General features: G+C 45.2%; 1 protein-coding gene across 3 annotated transcripts; it reads right to left on the bottom strand.

The window, feature by feature from the left end:
• Positions 1-1,273: 1,273 nt before the first annotated feature.
• Positions 1,274-24,429, bottom strand: WDR74 (WD repeat domain 74). 3 transcript variants are annotated; one of them, XM_029614830.1, is made up of 11 exons: positions 24,250-24,429; positions 18,569-18,675; positions 18,362-18,483; positions 10,510-10,579; positions 5,179-5,322; positions 4,987-5,088; positions 3,523-3,623; positions 3,318-3,373; positions 3,067-3,209; positions 2,555-2,611; positions 1,274-2,397 (listed from the first exon to the last, which is right to left on the bottom strand). In XM_029614830.1, the coding sequence occupies exons 1-11, from the start codon at positions 24,308-24,310 to the stop codon at positions 2,230-2,232; spliced, it is 1,131 nt and encodes a 376-aa protein (XP_029470690.1). In that variant the 5' UTR covers positions 24,311-24,429; the 3' UTR covers positions 1,274-2,229. The 3 variants fall into 3 exon arrangements, with proteins under 3 accessions (XP_029470690.1, XP_029470688.1, XP_029470689.1); XM_029614828.1 differs by having other exon boundaries at positions 1,274-2,403; positions 24,250-24,428; XM_029614829.1 differs by having other exon boundaries at positions 1,274-2,400; positions 24,250-24,425.
• Between the last annotated feature and the right edge of the window lie 508 nt (positions 24,430-24,937).

Below are 24,937 nucleotides of genomic sequence, written 5' to 3'. Positions count from 1 at the left end.
TCTTTACGTACCTGGGCTCAGCACTTACCGGCTGAGTACAGAGATGGTCTCCGGCTGTGGGGGGAAGAGGGCTTAGGCCGTCACCGCCACTCTCACCTTCCTGCATCCGCTGCCTTTCAGCTGCTTCAGCAGCAAAGTCCACGCCGGGAACCGGCTACCGGACCAAGGCCCACCTCTGAGGGATCTCAGAAATCACCTCAACTGGGGGAGGGGACCCTTAGGTATCACCACAGGAGAGCGGGGCTTGATCTTTCTCCAAATTTAGAGGTAACATTTGAATTTCTTCTTCAAACAAAGGTTTGTGAGTACTTTAATGATTTTTTTAAATTACAAAGTTCAGTTTCTTTTCATTTTGCATAATTCACCTACTTGGTTGGATTGTAGATACGGTGCAATACATCAAATAACATTTATTAAAAGTACCATTCACATTAGCATTTATTTGGTCTTCTGACGAGTGGATTTGTTTTTGGCTTAGAACCCCTCCCTTTTCCCTGGGTTACTTCAGCTACATTTAGTTTTACTTTGAGCTACAAACCCCATTTAAAATCTGTTCTGGGGCCTTCCTCCAAACTCAATGGAGGGAGAACTCCGGTTCAGGTCGGCTTTCCACTGATCTGAGCAGTGGGGAAGGCTACAAACTTGCCAGCTGTACCCAGCTCTCAACCTGAAAAACTGTGCTGCCAGCGCTAAACCTGGAAGGGTGGCTGCCATTCTTCTACTCATGAAGAATTGCATCTTTCTCTGTCCACATTCTTCTACTCATGAAGAATTGCATCTTTCTCTGTCCAGAACTCTCACTTACAATGATAGCTGGTAAGACAAATTGGCCTAGTCGGTCTGCGCAGTTCATTCTTCCTCTGCTTTTCAACTATCTGGGCCTCATCTTGCACATTTATGCTCTGATTTTAAACTGCAGTCACTCCCCTGCAGGTTACCTTAACCTCTTTGGCACAGCTGTTTAAGGTTGTAATTATCGCTCCTTATAAATGCTCAAAAAAAGTCAACTTCCCACTATTTTTTGCGAGGTGCTTGTCAAAGGAATATGTATGATTATAGAAAGACAAAACCCCTCTATTTTCCAGCAAGAATACATGCAGACGCAAAAATGTTTTTGTTATTTAAATGACCTCACATATAAGCTGTTAATAATGCAATTTCTGCACAATCATTTGAGCCATTGTGTACGAGGCTTATGTATAATCATTGGTCACATTTGAATGACCAATGATTATACATAAAGCCTCGTACACAATAGCTCAAATGATTGTGCAGAAATTGCATTATTAACAGCCTATATGTGAGGTCATTTAAATAAAAATATATTTGTGTCTGCATGTATTCTTGCTGGAAAAGAGGTTTTTTTGTCTTTCTATATCATACATATTCCTTATAGATGCTCCCACAGTTTCTCTATAAGCCCAGTCAGATAACCATTCAAGATCCTATACTTAATCCCACACTCAGCATTTCCCTTCCATATCTTACCCTCAAGCTTTTTACTAATCTAAACAGCTTCCAACATGGCAAAACCTTTATACCCTTCTCCAAAATAAGAATGTTTTCTTCCCACCACCAAAAACATTCTCCTGGGCTGCCTTACGTGGATCACACCCTGGTATTCAAAAGCACACTACTCACAAAGAACATTTCTGTTTCTAATAAACAGCATTTATATAAAAAAATATTTGACCCTGAAATGTCTTGGATATTTCTGTAATAAGATCTGGTATCAGATGCATAGTTACATTTAACATTGTGACAACGTAAAGGCTAATGCCTCCTGTACGTCCTCTCCCTTGGGGGCTACATTTATCTGGCAACACACCTACTGTGTAATCACCATGTGTGTTCTCTTGGGATTGTCTTGGTCTCATCTCCTGAGACATTGTGGTTTTATGTAACCGAAGCTATCAGTTTTTCTTACAGTATTAAGCATCCGCAGGATGGTTAGATCAATGCTGAAGCATTCCAATCCTCAGCAAAGATGATTTCCCCTTAAAAAGGGGGGTGTTTAACCTTGCAACCGTACTCATCGTGGAAGCATGTCATTCTCCAATGCGGAAGTGGTGCCAAGGCGTCTGTCTAATTTGGAAAAGTAGGACAGGCTGTGGGTTTCTAGCAGCCTCTGTATCCCCATCCCCCTTGCTGGTGGCAGCTCGTGTACGTCAGGGGATCCCATCTGTTTTCCTGCAGCATCTGCAGCCCGGTGATGGCAATTTCGGCACGTCAGGGAATCCTTTTTGGTTTCTTGCACTGTTTGCACCCTTGGGGTGGTGGCTCTGTGCTATGCTTACTGCCGGTTTTGTCCTGCACAGTTTCCATTGTGCTCCAGATTTCATCCTCTTCCTCCTCCTTTAGTTCATGCTGGGCTACGGAAGGAATCTCCTCCTCCTCCTGCTGAAGAACAACCAAAGAACAACATCAGAACAACCAACCCTCCATAACCAGAGGTTACCATCTTTTCTCAGTGCCTTCTTTTCGTTTCTGCAACCTCAGGATGAGGCAATCAGCAGGGCCAGATCTTCTAAATCTGCATAACTCCCACACTCACCTCCCAACTCTCTCGCCCCGTCATCAGGAGACAGTTCAGCCGAGACTTCAGGAAAACCTGAGACATACAACAGGACATAGTCAAGGGAGGTACAGCTAAAAGGGAGGGGAGAGGAAGATTTTTTTTCTCATTTAGAAATACTACAGGAAGTCCTAATGCTTAATCCCTACGTGCAATAGTGGAAAATCAGGCCTAGCTGAGCCTTTCCCCTTTTGACCTGATGTCAGTTAGTAACCCTAGACAGAACCTGTAACCATACTACGATCCAAGAGACGTTAAACCCCTTCCACCACCTCATCTGTCCTAAAAATCTACATTCCTCTCACCTTTAGAGTACTCTCTTAGTGAAGAGGGCCTTTTTTTTTTTTTTTTTTCAAGCAGCAGAAGGCATTGCAGGGATTACTGCAGGAAAGTTGGATGTGGGTGTGGGCTCAGGCTCACAGCTCCTACAATTGCAGCCTCTCCTAGCAGACTGTGCTGTGGAGGAGCAATACCTAAGTACATTTTCTTACCTTGTACTGTAGCTGCTTGTCCTCAATATTATGAACCCTCAAGAATCGATCAAGTCCACAAGATGCGACCAGCGGAAGGGATGCATGACATTGGATACTTCGAACACTGCCTGCAAATCCCTTTAGGCACTTCACCAGCCGCCCTTAAAAGAACAACGGATTAATTACATGCTTCACTTGCCCTATGAGCACCCATCGTAGTCTCAATCACTGCTAACCCCTACACTTCCCAGGACCTTGCTGCTGCTTACCCTGGCGCAGGTCAATCACTGCCACACTCCCATGGGTGTTCCCAACAACCACATAACTGCAGAGAGACAAGAAGGCCGAAAACAGAATACACGTTAAAAGAATTGTATGGAGTACCTTATCTACAGCAAAGAGGAAGGGAATATGAGAGAGAGAGAGAGAGACACAGACTCAGGCATCAACAGCTTGATGTTCACAGAGACTCACTTAGCGTCTGGCGTAACAGAGAGTGCTGTGAGAGGATACTCCTGAAACAAGGCTTCCAACACTGGTCGGCACTGAGGAGAGCAGGGGTCATATAGCCGAACCTAGGAAAAGTAATAGGACCTCAGGTTAATGCCAAAGGAGTGATCAGGACAGAGTACCAGGAGAGGCTTCTAGGAAAAGTAAAAAGTCATGGGATAGGTGGCGATGTCCTTTCGTGGATTGCAAACTGGCTAAAAGACAGGAAACAGAGAGTAGGATTAAATGGGCAATTTTCTCAGTGGAAGGGAGTGGACAGTGGAGTGCCTCAGGGATCTGTATTGGGACCCTTACTTTTCAATATATTTATAAATGATCTGGAAAGAAATACGACGAGTGAGGTAATCAAATTTGCAGATGACACAAAATTGTTCAGAGTAGTTAAATCACAAGCAGATTGTGATAAATTGCAGGAAGACCTTGTGAGGCTGGAAAATTGGGCATCCAAATGGCAGATGAAATTTAATGTGGATAAGTGCAAGGTGATGCATATAGGGAAAAATAACCCATGCTCTAGTTACACAATGTTAGGTTCCATATTAGGAGCTACCACCCAAGAAAGAGATCTAGGTGTCATAGTGGATAACACATTGAAATCGTCGGTACAGTGTGCTGCGGCAGTCAAAAAAGCAAACAGAATGTTGGGAATTATTAGAAAGGGAATGGTGAATAAAACGGAAAATGTCATAATGCCTCTGTATCGCTCCATGGTGAGACCGCACCTTGAATACTGTGTACAATTCTGGTCACCACATCTCAAAAAAGATATAGTTGCAATGGAGAAAGTACAGAGAAGGATGACCAAAATGATAAGGGGAATGGAACAACTTCCCTATGAGGAAAGACTAAAGAGGTTAGGACTTTTCAGCTTGGAGAAGAGACGGCTGAGGGGGGATATGATAGAGGTGTTTAAAATCATGAGAGGTCTAGAACAGGTAGATGTGAATCGGTTATTTACTCTTTCGGATAGTAGAAAGACTAGGGGGCACTCCATGAAGTTAGCATGGGGCACAATTAAAACTAATCGGAGAAAGTTCTTTTTTACTCAACGCACAATTAAACTCTGGAATTTGTTGACAGAGGATGTGGTTAGTGCAGTTAGTGTAGCTGTGTTTAAAAAAGGATTGGATAAGCTCTTGGAGGAGAAGTCCATTACCTGCTATTAAGTTGACTTAAAAAATAGCCACTGCTATTACTAGCAACAGTAACATGGAATAGACTTAGTTTTTGGGTACTTGCCAGGTTCTTATGGCCTGGATTGGTCACTGTTGGGCTTGATGGACCCTTGGTTTGACCCAGTATGGCATGTTCTTATGTTATGTTGTGCAAGAGAAGCCCATGGTTCCTGTCAGTCTGCCCCGCGCTCACTTCCTGGAGCTCAGGGCTTTGAGATGCTGCTTGTCCCCGACATTAAGGGACTACACTTACTTGGTGATACCCTGTACATGTCACAATCTTCTGAGATCCTGGTAGGAACTGCAGGTCCTGCACCCAGACAGGAACACGAAGGTCTAACCAGTCATTGCGCACCTAAGAAAAGAGCAGAAAAGCATGAGGCAGCGACAGATGACGGCAGAAAAACAGCCGCAGACAGAGGCAAGAAGAATTTCTGTCACTTACGTTCTTTGCTTTGAAAATTGGCTCATCGGGTCTCTGCAGGTCCCAGACTTTCAGATCGTTTTCTTTTCCACCCGTGCCTATGCAGTGCCGCATCTCTGGGTTTTGGCGCATTTTTGCAATGTTTGGCCCAGCATTTATCTCTGTCTGCCAGGAAAGACAAAAAAAAAAAAAAACTGTCCATGAAATATCAGTGTAGAGGGACTCGCAGCCTAAACATATTCCAGAGACTCAGCACGGCTAAGAGCTTGAATCCCAGAAGGGGTTCCTGCAAAGGTTAGGAGACCTGGGTTTGAGTCTCAGCTCAGGCTCCTGCTTCTTAAGGCTAGGTGTGCTGCAGTAGTGTCTCAGGTCTTTTAAGAACATAAGAAGTTGCCATACTGGGTCAGACAGACGTCCGTTAAGCTCAGCATCCTGTTTGCAAAAGTGGCCAGTCCAGGTTACAAGTACACAATAAATAGATCCCAAGATACTAATGCCAGTAAAGCAGTAGCTATTCCCTAAGTCAACTTGATTAATAAACCCAGCTACACTAACTGCCCTAACCACATCCTCTGGCAACAAATTGCAGAGCTTAATTGTGCATCGAGTGAAAGAATTTTCTCCGCTTTGTTTTAAATGTGCTACTTACTAATCTCATAGTGCTCCCCCTAGTTCTCCTGTTATCTGAAAGAGTAAATAACCAATTGGAGAAAGTACTTGTCTGATAATTTCGTTTTCTTTAGTGTAGACAGATGGACTCAGGACCAGTGGGTTTATGTTCCCTTGCCAGCAGATGGAGATAGTTGAAGCTGACGTCACAGTATACATAGCCCTGCAGTGACCTCAGCCTGCCAGTGTTCTCTTCAAAAGCAACTGTGGACAGACTAACAAAAAACATGATCAGAAACAGGTAACCAGAACTGTACTCGACCAACCATAAACACTAAACTCACGTAAGATTCTAGGTACCCCAAGCTAGGGACTGAACAAACACTTACCAATAATTCCTTGGGACCCAGAGCCCCATAGAAGAGCTATTGATACTCATGCAGCAGCCGAGGGCAGGAAGCTGAGTCCATCTGTCTACATTAAGGAAAACAAAATTATCAGGTAAGTAATTTCTTCATTTCCTAGTGTTTAGACAGAAGGACTCAGGACCACTGGGATGTACCAAAGATACTCCCCAACAGGGTGAGAGGCTGCCCGTGGTCCAGTCAACACCGCACATGCAAAGGTTGCACCCTCCCAGGCCTGCACATCCAGACAATAAAACCTGGAAAAAATATATGTGAGGACCACGTCGCAGCTTGGCAGATATCGACGGGAGACAACAGACTAACCCATGTAAGAGACCTCTTGAGTCATAATTGATAGTCACTTGCGCTTAAAGAAGTTCATAAGCCACACTACCAAGGAGTGCTTCTATAAATTACAGGTGCTCAAAAAAACTCAAGCCTCTACTATACCATCAAAATTTCAGATCTGTTCTCCAAGGTTGACTATTGCAATTCTATTCTACAAGGTCTCCCAACATCTACGATGTTGCCCCCTCAGCTCCTCCCTGCTCGACCTTACACCCCCTGCTCCCCCGCCTCTCAGCTCCTCCCTGCTCGGCCATCCACCCTCACTCCCCCTCCGCCCGACCTATCCCCATCCCCTCCCCCCCCCCCCCAGCCACCCTTCGATCCCTTTGCCACCCGGCCGCCACCAAATCCCCCAGTATTCCTCTTTCCCTCTACACCTCCAGTATACCCTTTAAATAATCGATATCCTAGTGAATACCGTCGCCCAGTTAATACGGCCGGTTTTTCAACACTTCATTAGTACTACTTAAGTTAATGGTACCTGTACATACTTCAACTGTACATAGTCTCCCTCTTCTCTATTTTATTTTTTTGTTTTTTACTTCATCTATCTATGCCTCTTCCCCTGCCTATCCTCCCCCACCTCTCCTTCCCCTATCCTCCCTTATTTTATTGCTCCATTGGTTCATTGTATTTTTGTTTTTTGTTATTAATGTTATATTGTTTTATTGTATTTCCCGCCTGAGTTCATTGTAAACCGGCATGATGTGCTTCACGAATGTCGATAAATAAAAGTTAATAAATAAATAAATAAACCTCCGCCCATGACACTACCTGAGCATGCAATGGCTTCCCAGCATCCACATATGTGGCTGTGACCACCTCCTTAATCCAATGAGCTACAGTAGCCCATGAAATCGAAGCACCCTGCTTACTCCCACCATGGGAAACAAACAGGCAATCCATCTTTCAAAAGGACTCAGACCTCCAGATACCACACAAAACGCTCAACATCCAAGGAGTGCAAAGGGCAAAACTCCTCCATATCCCTGACCTTATCCAAGAATGGCAAGGAAATGGACTGATTCAAATGAAAGTCCAAAACTATCATGGGCAAGAAGGGTGGAACAATACATGGCTGTAATGCCTCCGGAGTCACCCGAAGGAATAGCTCCTGGCAAACCAAGGTCTGCAGCTCAGAAATCCGACGCAGAAAACATATAGCCACAAGGAACAGAGTCTTCAAGGTTAACAATCATAAGGAAAAGTTACGCAGTGGTCGGAACATAGGGCCCGCCAAAAAGTCCAGCACCAAATTAAGACTCTATAATAGAACTGGTAACCTCAAGGGAGGCCCAAGATGCTTCACTCCCTTCAAAAAATGAGCCACATCAGGATGAGACAAGGAAACACCATTAACCAGGCCTCTGAAACAGGCAAGCGCCACAACCTGCACCTTCAAGGAATTATGGGCCAAGCCTTTATACAATCCATCCTGCAGAAAATCCAGAATGAGAGGGATCTTAACTGAACAAGGAACATCCCCACTCCTCACAGCAGGCTTCAAAAACTCTCCAAACTTGCACATAAACCAAGGAAGTGGAGAACTTGCGAGCGCGGCGTAAAGTGGCAATCACCACAGAGGAATAACCACTCTAACAGACGAGCCCTCGAGGGCCAAACCGTAAGACAGAACAGAGTCGGATCCTCATGAAGAACCGGTCCCTGCTGCAGCAGATCTACATGCGGCAGAAAACAAAGGGGGGCCTCCACAGGAGTCGTCGCAAATCCACATACCACGGACACCTGTGCCAGTCCGGCGCCACCAGGAGTACTAGCCCCCTGTAGCCTTCGATCTTGAGAATTATCTTGCCAAGCAAGGGCCACAGAAGAAAGGCATAAAGCAATCTGTCTTCCAGCCAGACATGTACTTCTAATCCCAGGGACCACGATCTCTCCTGCGACTGTAGAATAGAGGAACCATCGCATTTCAAGACGTCATCAGCAGGTCTAGGAACAGAAGACCCCAGCGATCCATAATCAGCTGAAATGCCTCGGCTGACAACACGCACTCTCCTGAGAAAGTCCACTCTTACATTGTCTTTTCCTGCAATGTGAGAGACCGGGATCATCTGCAGATGGCCTTCCACCCCTTCCATTAGCTGGTCTATTTACTGCGACACTTGCTGGTTCTTGGTTCATCCCTGGCGAATGATATAGGCCACCGTCGTCGCGTTGTGAGACATCATACGAACCGCTTGATTCCACAGCCTGTGGCTCAACTGCAAGCATGCCAACCGTACTGCCTGGGCCTCCAGGTGATTGATGTTCTAGTGGGACTCTTCGGCATTCCAACTCCCCTGGGCTCTTAACTTCAGACATTGAGCTCCCCATCCATGGAGACTCGCATCGGTCGTGAATCCCAACCGGGCCAGAGAGGACAAGGAAACTCCTTTCTCAGATGATCCTCCTGCAACCACCACTGGAGGAATGAGCAGATTTCCATCGCCAAGTGGAGCCAAACCACATAATCCTAAGACTGCGTGTTCCAATGAGATAGCAGAAAGCGCTGAAGAGGACACATATGCGCCCTTGCCCACGGCACCACTTTCACGGTATCCGCCATCAAGCAGAGTACCTGTAGGTAGGACCACTCAGTCGGCCGTATGGCATTCATCAACTGATGCACTTGAGACATCAATTTCTGGATCCGAACTTCCAGTAGGAAAACTCTCCTGTCCCATGTTGAATCGGACCCCCAGATATGCCAATGACTGAGATGGCTGAAGAGATGGCTGAGTACAGAAATGATCTCCGGCTGCGGGGGAAGAAGGCATCTGCAATCATCACCGCACTCAGCCTCTTGCATCCACTGCCTTTCAGCTGAACTACTAGCTAAGTCCACACCGGGAAACCCAGCTACCGGACCAAGGCACACCTCTGAGGGACCAGGGAAATCACCTCAGGAATTCTCATCTGGGGGAGGGACCTTTAGGTATCACCGCAGGAGAGCATGGCTTTCTTTTCCTGAATTTAGAATTTCAAATTTCTCCTTCCAAAAAGCAATCCCCATAGGGAGATGCACATCCACCATCTGCTAGAGACTGAGAATACTGGCAGGCGGGGGTCACTGCAGGGTTATATATAACTACTCACTTCAGCCTTGGTTCTTATCCGCATCATGAGTACTCTATCCAACTTGAGGCCTTCATAGTCCTCCCCTATTTAATGTCCCTGCTTTTCGCCCAAGTTATACAGACCCAATTCTCTATACTTGCTTCACCCATTTTATGTTTATCCAGGTTACTTCTACCCTGTTCATTGTTTTAATCCAGGTTACGTCTACCCTGTTCATTGTAAAACAAGACTTTGTCTCTGTTATTTTTTGCTGGTTGTAATGTAAACCGAAGTGATAATTAATCTTGTTAATTGAACCTCGGTATATAAAAAGTTATAAATAAAATAAATAAATATATACTGTGACATCAGCTTGCTCCATCTCCATCTGCTGGCAGGGGAGCATAAACCCACTTGTCCCAAATCCATCTGGGGAAATCACATTTACCCATTCTGGTCTTCTCATGATCTTAAAGACCTCTATCATATCCCCCCCTCAGCTGTCCCTTCTCCAAGCTGAACAGCCCTAACATTTTAGCCTTTCCTCCTAGGGGAGTTGTTCCATGCCCCTTATCATTTTGGTAGCCCTTCTCTGTACCTTCTCCAGTGCAACTATATCTTTTTTGAGATGTGGCGACCAGAATTGCACACAGAATTCAAGGTGCGGTCTCACCACGGAGCAATAGAGGCATTATGATAGTCTCTATTTTATTCACCATTCCCTTCCTAATGCCTAACATTCTGTTTGCTTTGTGACTGCCGCAGTACACTGAGCCAATTTCAATGTATTTGATGTCCAGACTGTTAAAGCAGCACTTGTATCTCCCTAGGGTGAGGAAGCAGAGTTCAAATCTGAGAGCTGCACCATATCCTGCTTAAATAACCAACATGGCCCTGGAAACACTGTAGGAAAGCATAAGATGAACTTTACATTTCCATTTTCAGGGGCACCTTCTTTCCACACTTTCACAAGTCCAGACTCCACACAGGTGATTAAAGAGCTGTGAGAAACAGAAAAAGATTGGGGGGATTATATAGCACTGTAATTGGCTTCTCCTCCTCCTCATTCACTGCTCAAATTACCCAAACATACATCTGTCAGACTACTAGTTACATATTTCCTACTCTGATTATTACAAAGCTCAGTGGTAAGGCATGTATGGAATGGGCTAGGTGTTAAGACTAAGCATGGGAACTTGTATGCTCATCTACTCAAGATGGTAGAAACCCAAAAAGGATGACATAAGCTGACGAATCAGAAGTGATGCCCTAACAAGCTTCTATGGCCAGCAAAGAAAAATTGGTACTTACCTAATTTTCATTCCTGTACCTCCACAGATCAGTCCAGACTCCTGGGTTTTGCCTCCCCTTCCAGCAGATGGAGACAGAGAAAGCTTTGCTGACACTGCCACATAACCTGGTGTGCCACCTGTGACATCTCAGTATTGACCTGTACCCCAGCCAAGATACTAACGAACGTAACTACGAGAAAACAATCACATTCCCCTGAACGAGCAGTAGGAAGTGGAACTTTATAATAGGTACAAATATTTCCAACCTTGAAGTGAGAAAATTAACAAAACCTGTGCCATTCTTCAAACCAATTACCATTACACAACTAGTAGACTCTCCAATTTTCCCCACCTCGACTGGGCGGGACGCTGAACTGATCTGTGGTATTACAGGAACGAAAATTAGCAGGTAAGAACCAAATTTCCTTTCCCTGTTCATACCCAGATAAGTCCAGACTCCTGGGATGTATCCAAGCTTCCTTAGGGTGGGACTATGAGAGTCCCGCTCGAAGTACACTTTCACCAAAGCCCATGGCCTCTGGAGCCTGGACATTTAAACGAAAATGCCTGGCAAAAATGTGCAATGACTTCCAAGTAGCTGCCCTACAGATCTCGTGGTGATACTTGCTGACATTTGGCCCAAGATGCCGCCTGAGATCGAGCAGAGTGAGCCCTTAAACCCTTAGGGATAGGATGGCCCTGACAGATGTACACCGACCCTATCGCTTCTTTAAACCACCATGCTTTGGTGGGCTTTGAAGCCAATTGTCCTTTTTTGCACTACTCCATAGCACAAAAAGATGAACTGATATGTCAAAGTCACTAATAGCTTTCGGCTACCACAGCAAGGGTTGCTTTAAATCCAAGAGTCGTAATTCTCGTGTGAGGAACCGCCACATCCAGGTTTGGGAAGGCCTGAAGTTCTACCAATTGACTCAAGTGAAACGATGATGCCACCTTCAAAAGAAAGGACAGAACTATACGCAAAGAGTCACCAGAATCCGTAATTCTAAAAAAAAAAAAAAAATTCCTAAATGACAGAACCCGAAGTTCCAAAATCCTTCTAGCGGAACAAATTGCCACCAAAAAAAAACAATCTTTAAAGGTGAGATCTTTCATAGTTGCCCTTCTAAGCAGCTTGCATGGAGTCACACACATCCCCTTGAGTACCAAGTTAAGGCTCCAGGGGGGGGACACAACTTCCGCACCGGAGGCTGCAAATGCTTCAGCCCCTGGAGAAAGCGCACCACATCTGGATGTGCAGCTAGGGCTGCTCCCTGCACCTTGCCTCTAAGACAGCCCAACGCTGTCACCTTAACGCTGAGAGATTTAAAACCCAAACCCTTCACCAACCCTCATTGTAAGAAGATCAAAATGTGCACCACAGACTCTCGAGTAAGATCAATCCACTGCTCTGCACATCAAACCTCAAAAACTCTCCAGACCCTCACTTAAGATAAGGATGTTGAAGTCTTCCTAGCTTGCAACAGGTTGGAAATTACATCCTCGAGATACCCTTTCCACCTTAAACGCTTCCTCTCAAAAGCCAAGCCACGAGACAGAAGCAAGCCACCTGATCAAAAAATATGGGACCTTGGTGTAGCAGCTTCGGAAGATGGGCAAGATGCAACGGACCGACCAAATCCACAAAGCATGGCCGCCGAAGCCACTCCGGTGCTACTTGAATCACCTCTCCCGGATGAATCCTATTTGCTGTAACACTTTGCCCACCAGCGGCCATATTGGAAAAACGTACACGGGAACACCTTGTGGCCATGGAAGCCTCCACCCCACGTTCCCCTCTGCGACTGAAGCGCGGAGCCTTGGCATTTTGATGAGGTGCCATTATGTCCATATGCTGCATGCCCCATCAGCAACGGATAAGCTGCATTGTTTCCTCCAACAACTCCAACTCCCCAGGATCCAGCTGTTGACTACTGAGAAAATACGCTTGCACATTGTCTATCCCAGACATGTGAGAAGCCGCCAATAATTCCAGATGTTGTTCTGCCCAGAAAATTTAGCTCCTGGGCCTCCTCAGCCACCACCTGACTCTTGGTATCACCCCGTCAGTTGATGTAAGCCACAGTCGTATCGTCTGACAAAATCCTTACCAGCCACCCACATAAGAGAAGTAGAAACACACCCAACGCAAACTGCACCGCTCTCCTCTAAGCGATTGATCGACCCCAGCGCCTCTTCTGCTGACCGCTGGCACTGTGGTTGAGTCTGGCATACCACTCCCCAATCGGAGAGACTGGCTTCGGTGGTAAGTACTATCCAATTCAGAACCTACAAATCCATACCATGATCTAAGTAGTCCCACTCAAGCCACCATGAGAGACTGGACCTGGCTATCTCCATAAGAGGCAGCAGCAGATTAAACTGTTCTGACAACAGATTCCACCGGGAAAGCAACACCCTCTGCAGAGGCCTCATATGAACGAATGCACAAGGAACCAACTCCAACATGGAAGCCATGGAACCAAGAACCTGTAGGTAATCCCAAACTCTGGGAACCACTTTCTCCAAACTGCAAACCTTCCTCTTTAGTCTGCATATGCGTTCCCTGGTGAGATACACTTTCCCGATTTTGGTGTCGAAATGTGCCCCCAGGAACGCCAACACCTGAGAGGGGTAAGATGACTTTGACAGATTCACTACCCAGCCCAGGGATCTCAACTGCTGCAGTACCAACACTACTGCTTGTCTGCAAAGAACCTATGACTTTGCTCGAATAAGCCAATTGTCCAGATATGGGTGAAGTAGAATACCCTCCCTTCCTAAGAGCCGCCACCATGGCAACCATCACCTTGGCGAAGGTCCTTGGAACAGTTGCCAACCTGAAAGGAAGGGTACAAAATTTAAAATGAGTCCCGAGAATCATGAACCTCAGGAATCTCTGATGATCTGGCCAGATCACTTTGTGTACAGCACCAATGACAGAGTGCAGGGTCTCCATCCAAAAACGAGGAACCTTAAGAGCCACGTTCGCTTTTTTTAAATCCAAAATCAGGCAGAAGGTCCCTTCCTTTTTTGGAACCACAAATTAAATGGAATGCCTTTCCGTCCCCCATTCCTCCATGGGGACGGAAACAATGGCACCCAGCATCTGTAAGCAGTTGGTTTCCTGTACCACCTGCCTTTTGTTTACGGGAGCGCAAGGAGAGACCATGAACAAGTCCTTTAGCAAGCGAGCAAATTCTAAAGCATAACCTTGTCTTATCACACTTAGGGCCCACTGGTCCGTTGTGATCAGGGCCCACTCATAGAAAAAAAAAAAGTCAACTGATCCCCTATGACTGACACCGAGGAGTGGACCGGCCTCGATACATTGGGCTGACTTGGCTCCAGATGCTCTGGCCGGAACCATCGCTGTTCGGCTTTCAACCTCGAAAGGACTGGTTCCAGAACTACTGCCTCCCAGTGCCTTGTCTCTGGGCTGCTCCCGACGCCCTATTCTGCCGAAACCACCACCTATTCACGCTAAAGCGAGGCCACATAGAAAAGGACCCTTTTCCGCCCTTTGGCTTATCCTCCGGTAATCTATGCCCTTTATTCTCTCCAAGATGCTTTACGAGCTCCTGATTCCTCTCTGAAAAGCAGTTTGCCTTTAAAAGGTAACACTCCTAACTGAGACTTAGACCAAACATCCGCTGACCAGTTCCTTAACCAAACGAGCTGCCTGGCCGAGGCTGCTGAGATCACAGTCCTAGATAACATTCTGATGGCCATAACACGCATCTTCTCCATAGATCACCATGGCTTCCAGCTGCTCGGCCTGCTTTACACTTCTGACACAGACATTGTCAGCCTGCAATTGCTGTACCCAGCACAGACCAGCCTGAAGCATAAAACTGCTGCAAACTGCAGCACGAATGCCCAGGACAGTCACCTCAAAGATCTTTTTTTGCGATGGACTTCTAACTTCCTGTCCTGCATATTCTTAAGCGCTGCAGTACCAGCCACTGGAATGGTTGTTTTCTTCATAACTGCAAACACTGAGGCATCCACCTTTGGCAGCCTGAACAATTCAAGCGTGTCCTCTGGTAACAGACATAAATTAATCCATTGCTCTACCAACCTTCAAATCTGTCTCTGGAGTATCCCACTCCCTGACCACTAACTTCTTCACCAATGTATGAAAGGGGAAGGCTTACGCTGGACCACTTAAGCCAACCATGTCTGGGTCCACCTCTTCCTGATCAGATTAGTTTCACGGAACCTTAATTCCCAGCTCCTTAAGGACACAGAGAATCATGGGCCACAGTTCTTCCCTGTGGAGAAGACAAACCATCTTCGGATTATCACAATCAACAGTTGGGGCTTAACCCCTCTCCTCATCCGGATCCTGTTCCTCCAGAGAAGAATCTGCCTCAGGAGGCTCCATATCCCCCGAATCCCCCAAGGCCTTGTCCATAGCATCTGAATGTGCGGCTCTACCAAAGGCTTGCCGAGCCTTGGTTGACCACTGATCCACAAAGTTTTGGACCTCTTCCTAGGCCGCAGACCCTGCAAACCTTTTTTGCCTGGGAAAAAACTGCCCCATGGCCTTCCTCATGAAATACACCTAATGCATCAAAAGAATAAGTTTGGAAGAAAAAAAAACTGCAGGATTATCAGAATCCTCCCCCAGGAGGACCTCATCTTCACCCGACAGACACTCCCGGGCTCCCTGGTCCTCCACAGGACCTCTGATCGGCTGGGGACAGTGGTGGAGGGCGATTTCCCCCTCCCACCCCAATGGCTTCAGAGTGAAGCCAAAATGACCGCCATTCCCACGCTAACCGGGAAAGGGCCTGCTGCTGCCCTCACATAATCTGCAAGCCCTGCGGGATCTCGTTGCCTCCCCAACCCTTTCTCGGCCGTTCCCAAGCTGCCCTCTCCCCCAAAGGGGCAGCAGGAACAAAGGCTGGCTTGGGACAGCTGCGTGCATCCCCGCACGGCATAGCTTTTGCTGGCTCGATCATGCGCCCCGACGGCCACTCAGACGCCGTCAAAGAAAACAAAGCGAGAGCTGTCGTAGCCCCTGTACAGCTGCCTGCAATCTACCCCCAGCGGCGAAAGGACCAGCTAAATAAGGGTCCCCTGCTCGACCAACTCAGCACCAGAAGGGATGGTGCCACCAGAATCTGCCAACCTTCTGGGACGAAATCCTCTTCTTTCCTTTTTTCCCCCTTTCTATTTTTCTTTGATTTTTTTTTTTTTAAACTAATTTCCAGACTGCAAATTTTGCACCTCTACTATTTGCTGGAGACAGAGAAATATTGAGGAACTGCAGGTGGCAGCTGGTGTTATGTGGCAGTGGCAGCAAAACGTTCACTATTCTCCATCTGCTGGAAGGGAGGCAAAACCCAGGAGTCTGGACTGATCTGGGTACCTACAGGAAGCAGATATAGCCTTAGTAATTTGTAGATTGGAATAACTGCAAAGACTTATGAACTAATCGGTTTACTTGCTGTCATCAACTTATGTTATTCACAGAAACACTGAATCTGATGGCACAGAAGGGCCCTTAGGCTCTGCTAGTCTGCCCAATTTATTTTTTTATCCAGTGCCATAGAGCTTTGCTTATCTCTGGCTTTCCAGTCACAATTAGAGATGCTCTGTGTCTGCCCCAGGTCGTCTTACATTCTATCATTGCTTTTGCCTCCTCTATCTCCCCTGGGAGGCCGTTTCATGAGGTCTTTTTGAGTCTATATGGGTGATGACCACACTCAGCCTGACTCGGAACGTGGTAAGGACGCAGAGAAGGGACATGTTATGATAAAATGCAGAGAAATAATGAATTGTGACTTTGAAAATTTGCTTTAAGAGCACACTGGTTTGCAATAAACATAACGTCTGGAGCAATCTGTGTTAGTGCCATTTGTAATCCACACAAGTCTGCTGACTTTTTAGGGGTTCAAATACTTTTGCAAGCATTTGTGTATGTGTGTGTATTTTATTTTTTCAAGTATTCTCTTTAGTAGTTGTTACATTATCTGCAATTAACTCTTCTGATGTATCTGATTTTATTTATTCTCCGTTCTATTCACTTATTGCTCAAATAAACCTATCATAAAATACTGGAACCTAATATACTGAGTCAGAATGTGCATGTGGGTATTTGCATGGGGAATAAGCCCCTGGGTATGTTCATTGTGTGTGGGTATGTATTTATTGGGTAATCTCCCGAAGTATAGTTCTGTGATTGTACAGGTGAGCCCCGTGGGTAAATCCCACCTTTGACCTAACCACCTCTCTACTAGCTTTTTCTTCAGCCTATCCCTCTCACCCACCCCTCCCTCTACCTCTTGCCCCCTCCTCTATCCTCATCAGTCCCTTTATTTAACCTTACTCATCTTAAAGGGATGGAAGTATTTCAATTCCTCTGATTCTCGGATGAGCTTTTTATCAGATATGTATAAATAATTTCCATTGATCTTAAAATGCAATGTTCAGATCAGAATGTTACTTTTCTTTTTCCTGTTAAAACTGTTGAATTCGCTAACTTGTTTACTGTATCGCTATAAGGCGAAATTGAAGTTAAATGTAAACCGGTATGGTTTGTATCTCTACAAGAATATCGGTATAGAAAAAATACAAATAAATAAAATAAATAAGTGTGTTTACATTGGGTAAGCTCCCAGGTAAAAGTTCAGTGAGCATGTAGGTGAGCCCCTGGGTAAATCCCCCGAGTGTGAGGTCTGAACCCAAAACAGTATCTATCTCCTTTTAGTATTAAGAAATATTTTTTATGATATTGAGTCTATCCTCTGAGTCTAATGCAATGACTTCTTGTTCTAGGACAGTGGTGGCCAACTCGGGTCCCCAAGGACCACAAACAGGTTTGGTTTTAGGATATCCATAATGAATATGCATGAGAGAGATTTACATGCACTGCCTCCATAGTAAGCAAATATATCCATGCAAATTCATAATGGATATTCTGAAAACCAGGACAGAAGTGGCCACTCCTTTTCTAGAACATTCTTCTCTCTGAAAATGGATTGCTTCATGTACCATTGTTTATACCTTTGAGGTATTTGAAATGTTGCTATTACATTCCTTGTTTCTCCTCTAATCTAGTATATACATATCTGGGTCCTTAAGTCTCATCTCATAGGGCTTTTGGTACAGACACTGAACCACCTTCAACCTATCTCTATTCTAGATGAGAACGCAGGCCCATATGGAGACCATATGGAGGCATAATCACTTCCTTTATCTATTGGTAATGACTCTCCCAATACAGCTTAGCATCTGTCTGGCTTTGGCCACTGCCTTATTGCACAGTTTCCTTGCCACGAGATCATCAGACACAATCACTCCCAAAGTCTTTCTACTGATTGGCGCACATTGGTATCTAACTTTCTACCCCTATCATGCACTGCTCCCTTGGAGTTCCGCATCCCAAATGCATACACACACACACACACACACCCCTCGTGACACCACCGGTGATTCTCTTCTCTCTTTACCACCACCCATGACCCTCGCTTCCCTTACCTTTCGTGCACTGCTAGGCCCCGGAAGGGCCCGTTTCCTCCGGAGCAGTCGCGGAACTCAGTGAATTTTCCTTTCTCTGGACTGAAGACTTTCACTGTGCCATTTCGGCAGCCCAAGAGGATCTAAGAGAACAGAAGGAGACTCAGCCATAATAAAATTCCACTAGCACTGCAGAGAATGGAGTAGAGAAGGCAGGTCCTCCCTCACCTCTGACTCCAGCTCATCCCCCCAGCACATAGCGCACACCTCCTGCGCCCGACTCAGAGAAGACACCTCCATATAGTTTGTGGCACGCTTCCGATGCAGGTTCACACCTGGGGAGACAGTGCATCACAGGATGAAGCACGATTATGGTCAAACAAGAAATGATTATTACTGGCAGTAAGAACTAGGAACATAAGAACTTGCCATGCTGGGTCAGACCAAGGGTCCATCAAGCCCAGCATCCTGTTTCCAACAGAGGCCAAACCAGGCCACAAGAACCTGGCAATTACCCAAACACCAAGAAGATCCCATGCTACTGATGTAATTAATAGCAGTGGCTATTCCCTAAGTAAACTTGATTAATAGCAGTTAATGGACTTCTCCTCCAAGAACTTATTCAAACCTTTTTTGAACCTTTTTTGAACCCAGCTACACTAACTGCACTAACCACATCCTCTGGCAACAAATTCCAGAGCTTTATTGTGCGTTGAGTGAAAAAGCATTTTCTCCGATTAGTCTTAAATGTGCTACTTGCTAACTTCATGGAATGCCCCCTAGTCCTTCTATTATTCGAAAGTTCAAGACCTCTCATGATCTTAAAGACCTCTATTATATCCCCCCTCAGCCGTCTCTTCTCCAAGCTGAAAAGCCCTAATCTCTTCAGCCTTTCCTCATAGGTGAGCTGTTCCATCCCCTTTATCATTTTGGTTGCCCTTCTCTGTACCTTCTCCATTGCAACTATAACTTTTTTGAGATACGGCAACCAGAATTGTACACAGTATTCAAGGTGTGGTCTCACCATGGAGCGATACAGAGGCATTATGACATTTTCCGTTCTATTAACCATTCCCTTCCTAATAATTCCTAACATTCTATTTGCTTTTTTGACTGCTGCAGCACACTGAGCCGATGATTTCAATGTATTATCTACTATGACGCCTAGATCTTTCTTGGGTGGTAGCTCCTAATATGGAACCTAACATCGTGTAACTACAGCAAGGGTTATTTTTCCCTATATGCAACACCTTACACTTGTCTACATTAAATTTCATCTGCCATTTGGATGCCCAATCTTCCAGTCTTGCAAGGTCCTCCTGTAATGTATCACAGTCTGCTTGTGATTTAACTACTCTGAATAATTTTGTATCATCCGCAAATTTGATAACGTCACTCGTCGTATTCCTTTCCAGATCATTTATATATATATATTGAAAAGTACCAGTCCAAGTAAGATCCCTGAGGCACTCCACTGTTTACCCTTTTCCACTGAGAAAATTGACCATTTAGTCCTACTCTCTGTTTCCTGTCTTTTAACCAGTTTGTAATCCACGAAAGGACATCGCCTCCTATCCCATGACTTTTTAGTTTTCGTAGAAGCCTCTCATGAGGAACTTTGTCAAACGCCTTCTGAAAATCCAAATACACTACATCTACCGGTTCACCTTTATCCACATGTTTATTAACCCCTTCAAAAAAATGAAGGTTTGTTAGGCAAGACTTCCCTTGGGTAAATCCATGTTGACTGTGTCCCATTAAATCATGTCTTTCTATATGCTTTACAATTTTGATCTTGAGGATAGTTTCCACTATTTTTCCCGGCACTGAAGTTAGGCTCACTGGGCTATAGTTACCCGGATCGCCCCTGGAGTCTTTTTTAAATATTGGGGTTACATTGGCCACCCTCCAGTCTTCAGGTACAATGGATGATTTAATGATAGGTTACAAATTTTAACTAATAGGTCAGAAATTTCATTTTTTAGTTCCTTTAGTACCCTAGGATGCATACCATCCGGTCCAGGTGACTTGCTACTCTTTAGTTTGTCAATCTGACCTACTACATCTTCCAGGTTGACAGTGATTTCGTTCAGTTCATCTGACTCATCACCCCTGAAAACCATCTCCGGTCATTACTCCAGAAAACTGAGCAAAGATGATCCTGTTCTGTAAGGTGCCTAGTCTCTTCATAGCTAAAAGAGTTCAATAAGTTACAAAAAGGTGATTCTCCATAGAAACATGGAAACAGAATTTCCAAAAGAAGGGGGGTCACAATGTGAAGCTGGACAGTTTAGAGGACGCATGAGAAAATGCTTCCTGTCTGAGGGGATGTAGATACCTGGAATAATCAAAAGAAGTGCTGGAAATTAGTACAGTAAACAGAATCCAAGTAGGCTTGGGACAGATATAGAGGACAGTAGTGGGGAGAGGACTGAGAGGCGACAGTACTGCAAACAACCCACTCTTCACTTGAGGGCAGGCTGGTGTAAGGTTCCCTTTTCCCCACAGAGCGCGGGGGGAACTCAAAACTGAGCTGTTTTCTAATAAGGGGGCACAGAGGAGAAATGGGATCCAAGGCCCCAAGCGTGCATCGGCAGGTAAAAACAGACTCCCAGGATATCCGGCAGACATTGCCGATTTCCCTGGTTGCGTGGGCTCCCAGGAGAGCAGGCAGAGAGCCTGATTTGTCCCTGGCAGGAGCAGGAACTGGAGAAGACACCGCATGCAAGGTGGAGGAAATCAGCAGGTCAGCTGATGGATGAGAAGATGTTGGAACATTTTGCCGGGGCTATCAAACCCATTTAACTTTGTGAGCCGCCTGCAGGGAAAGGCAGCAATGCTCAGTGATTGCAGTATCAAATTCTCAGCGGGGAGAAATTGCTTGAGAGTGTTTCTCCAACAAGTAGGCAAGGTCAATTAGGAGCCGCAGAAGCAAGGTTGTCCATTGTGAATGTGGCGGCCCCGAGGGCAAACGTGCGATTGGTATTTGGGTCCCAGGTTTAATACCCAAGAAAAAGATGCTGGCGATGGTAGAAGGTTCTTGTTATAATGGTAATTAGTATAGCAGAACTAACAATGACTCCTGGTTGTTTTCTAGCTTCAGCATAGCATACCAAAGACATAAAGCACAACTTGACCTTTAATAGAAAGTGAAGTCAACTCTTGAAGTTTTGTCTCTGCTTCCATCTGCTGGCCGGAGAATAAGAACATAAGACATTCCATACTGGGTCAGACCAAGGATCCATAAAACTGTCTCCAACAGTGGCCAATCCAGGCCATAAGAACCTGGCAAGTACCCAAAAACTAAGTCTATTCCATGTAACCATTGCTAATGGCAGTGGCTATTCTCTAAGTGAACTTAATAGCAGGTAATGGACTTCTCCTCCAAGAACTTATCCAATCCTTTTTTAAACACAGCTATACTAACTGCACGAACCACATTCTCTGGCAACAAATTCCAGAGTTTAATTGTGCGTTGAGTAAAAAAGAACTTTCTCCGATTAGTTTTAAATGTGCCCCATGCTAACTTCATGGAGTGTCCCCTAGTCTTTCTATTATCCGAAAGAGTAAATAACCGATTCACATCTACCCGTTCTAGACCTCTCATGATTTTAAACATCTCTATCATATTCCCCCTCAGCCGTCTCTTCTCCAAGCTGAAAAGTCCTAACCTCTTCAGCCTTTCCTCATAGGGGAGCTGTTCCATTCCCCTTATCATTTTGGTAGCCCTTCTCTGTACCTTCTCCATCGCAATTATATCTTTTTTGAGATGTGGTGACCAGAACTGTACACAATATTCAAGGTGCGGTCTCACCATGGAGCGATACAGAGGCATTATGACATTTTCCGTTTTATTCACCATTCCCTTTCTAATAATTCCCAACATTCTGTTTGCTTTTTTGACTGCTGCAGCACACTGAACCAACGATTTCAATGTGTTTTCCACTATGACACCTAGATCTCTTTCTTGGGTTGTAGCACCTAATATGGAACCCAACATTGTGTAATTATAGCATGGGTTATTTTTCCCTATATGCATCACCTTGCACTTATCCACATTAAATTTCATCTGCCATTTGGATGCCCAATTTTCCAGTCTCACAAGGTCTTCCTGCAATTTATCACAATCTGCTTGTGATTTAACTACTCTGAACAATTTTGTATCATCTGCAAATTTGATTACCTCACTTGTCATATTTCTTTCCAGATCATTTATAAATATATTGAAAAGTAAGGGTCCCAATACAGATCCCTGTATCAACTGTATCTATTAGGACTAAAGGAAAGGAAATTAATGGGAAAGTATAAATTTTACCATATCACCTTTCCTCTAAGGTATAAATGTTTAGATTTTTTAGGTTATCCAAAAATACTTTAGAGCGAAGACCACTGACCATTTTAGTAGGCACCCTATGGACTGACATTAAGACCTGGTATTTGTGGTGCAACAGGCAATGATAGTATAGCCTTTAAGCACTGAATCCAGATTAATCATCGGTCATTCCTCACCTCTATCTTTATGTTGGCATTGAAATTGCTTTTTGCTATAATGAACATGAGAGAGTGCACCAATCAGCATTAAATGAGCATATTCTCGCCAGGAACTCATACATGGGGCAATATCACCTCTTTTTCTGCTGACCATTCCTCTCCCTATGCAGTCAAGCATCTTTCTGGCTTTTGCAGATGCTTTATCCTTCATCAGATACGATCACCCCCAGATCCTGTTCTTTCGTGCTTAGAAGAATTTCACCTCCAATAATTTACCTCTCTCTTGGGTTTTTGCAGCCCAAATATTTTACTCTGCATTTCTTTTTGTATAATTGTTTATTGAATACTATACAGTAACATTATCACTTGCACAAAAACTGTAAGAATGTCCCTGAAATAGAGTACATTTTGTTCATAGCAAAAAACAAGGATTTTTACAACAAAGAATAAGTGGTTTTACTCTTTTAACCCCAAATCCCACTACCCACCAGCCCCCCCCCCGAGCCGTACTGGGTTTTTAAATCCCACCTGAACCTCTTAAAATCAGTTTGTAGTCTCACATGCATCGATAGAGTGTTCCATAGTTTAGATCCAGCCAGTGACAAGACAAATATGATGGTCATCCACCATGAGTCATTAGTAGCAGATTTTTTTTATTTTTTGATGTAGAGATACTGGCAGGAGAGATATCAAATCCTGCAGCTTGTAGGATGTCCACCGCCTCAGTTACTGCAGATATGCGAGAGGACCCTCCGGCAATGGTGAAGCTCACGCCAAATGGGAAACGCCATCTGTACTTAATGTTATTGCCACAGAGCACAGCTACAATATCATGGAACTCCCTGCACTTTCGTATGGTAGCAATTGCCAAGTTCTGATATATTTCTACCTTGCGGCCCCTCCATGACACAGGGCCTGACTTCTGAGCCGCCCAGATAACCTCCTCCTTTTGAGGAGAACTGTGATAGCAGGCCACTATGTCACGGGGAAGACATTCCCGGCACTCTATGCACTCTCTCCAGCTTTACCACAGGAACCCCCATAGTCTCTGAATCCAGACCAAGGACCAGCAGGCCGATACTGGTGACCATCTGCTTGCAGGTTCATGAAATCAGGACTCTCCGGTACCCATCTGAATCGCAGGTTCGATCTACGGGACCTGTTTTTAAGGTCTTCAATTCTATTTAGAAGCTCAGTGAAAGCTTATCCTGGGTGATCTTACAGCCCGCTAGCTCTGAAGCCTGATCTTCTCACTTCCGTCTTCTCAACCCGCCTCCCCAGATCAACAATATCATTCTTCATCTCAGAAATTAGAACACTAAAGTACGATTATTAGGCTAATAAAGATATCTGCCCTGCTCAGGAGGAATTCCTAACACTCAAAGGCTGAGCTCCTGTGACTGTGGTATCTCTCTCACCCTTCAGGATTCCGGTCTCGCTTCCAACCCACACGTGGTTCCACCGCGCCGGGGACGCCATGCCAGCGAATCGACGGACGGACGTCACTTCCGGCGGCGCTTCCTTGCTCGAAGTCCTCCCAGACGAGAGTTCCGGCGCAGCATGGTTCCGACTCTAGCAGCTCTTCCGGGTTGGCAGGTCAGCCGCCTCCGTGAGGGAAGGCCCCCCCCCGGGATGCGTTTTCTCGCTCCAAACTCGGTTGCTTCTCTACGTTCAGAAGCCATTTAAACGGATAACTGAAAAGTTATCCGTGTAAATGGGAAGTTGGTGATATTTAGCGCTACATGTGCCCGGCTGGGGGGGGGGGGGTTGCTGGTAAATATCAGCCCGGGGGATTTTTTTTCAAAACCGGCCCACGAGCTACCTGAATCCCTTATATACTTTCCTTGCAGTGCATAACTTCAACAGCTGACCCGTTTAGAAAGACATCATGTGACCTGGAGCCTGGCAGAACTGAGCCAAAAAATCTCCAAAATAAAAGTTTACATTTTTTCCTAAATAAGAACAGGGATAAGCAAACAGAGCTGTAGTGCCCCTTCTATCCATTCAATTGGTTAGGTCCCCCCACAAGTTTGGTTACATCTCTTATATATATATAGATAGATATCCTAGTACAGTGTTAAAGTCTCTTGCCTTTCAATCAGCTCT

This window comes from Rhinatrema bivittatum, chromosome 8 (assembly GCF_901001135.1).
Source record: "Rhinatrema bivittatum chromosome 8, aRhiBiv1.1, whole genome shotgun sequence".
Classification (NCBI taxonomy): Eukaryota; Metazoa; Chordata; class Amphibia; order Gymnophiona; family Rhinatrematidae; genus Rhinatrema; species Rhinatrema bivittatum.
Note: the sequence above shows the minus strand (reverse complement) of the source record. Positions and strands in the feature narration are given on the sequence as shown.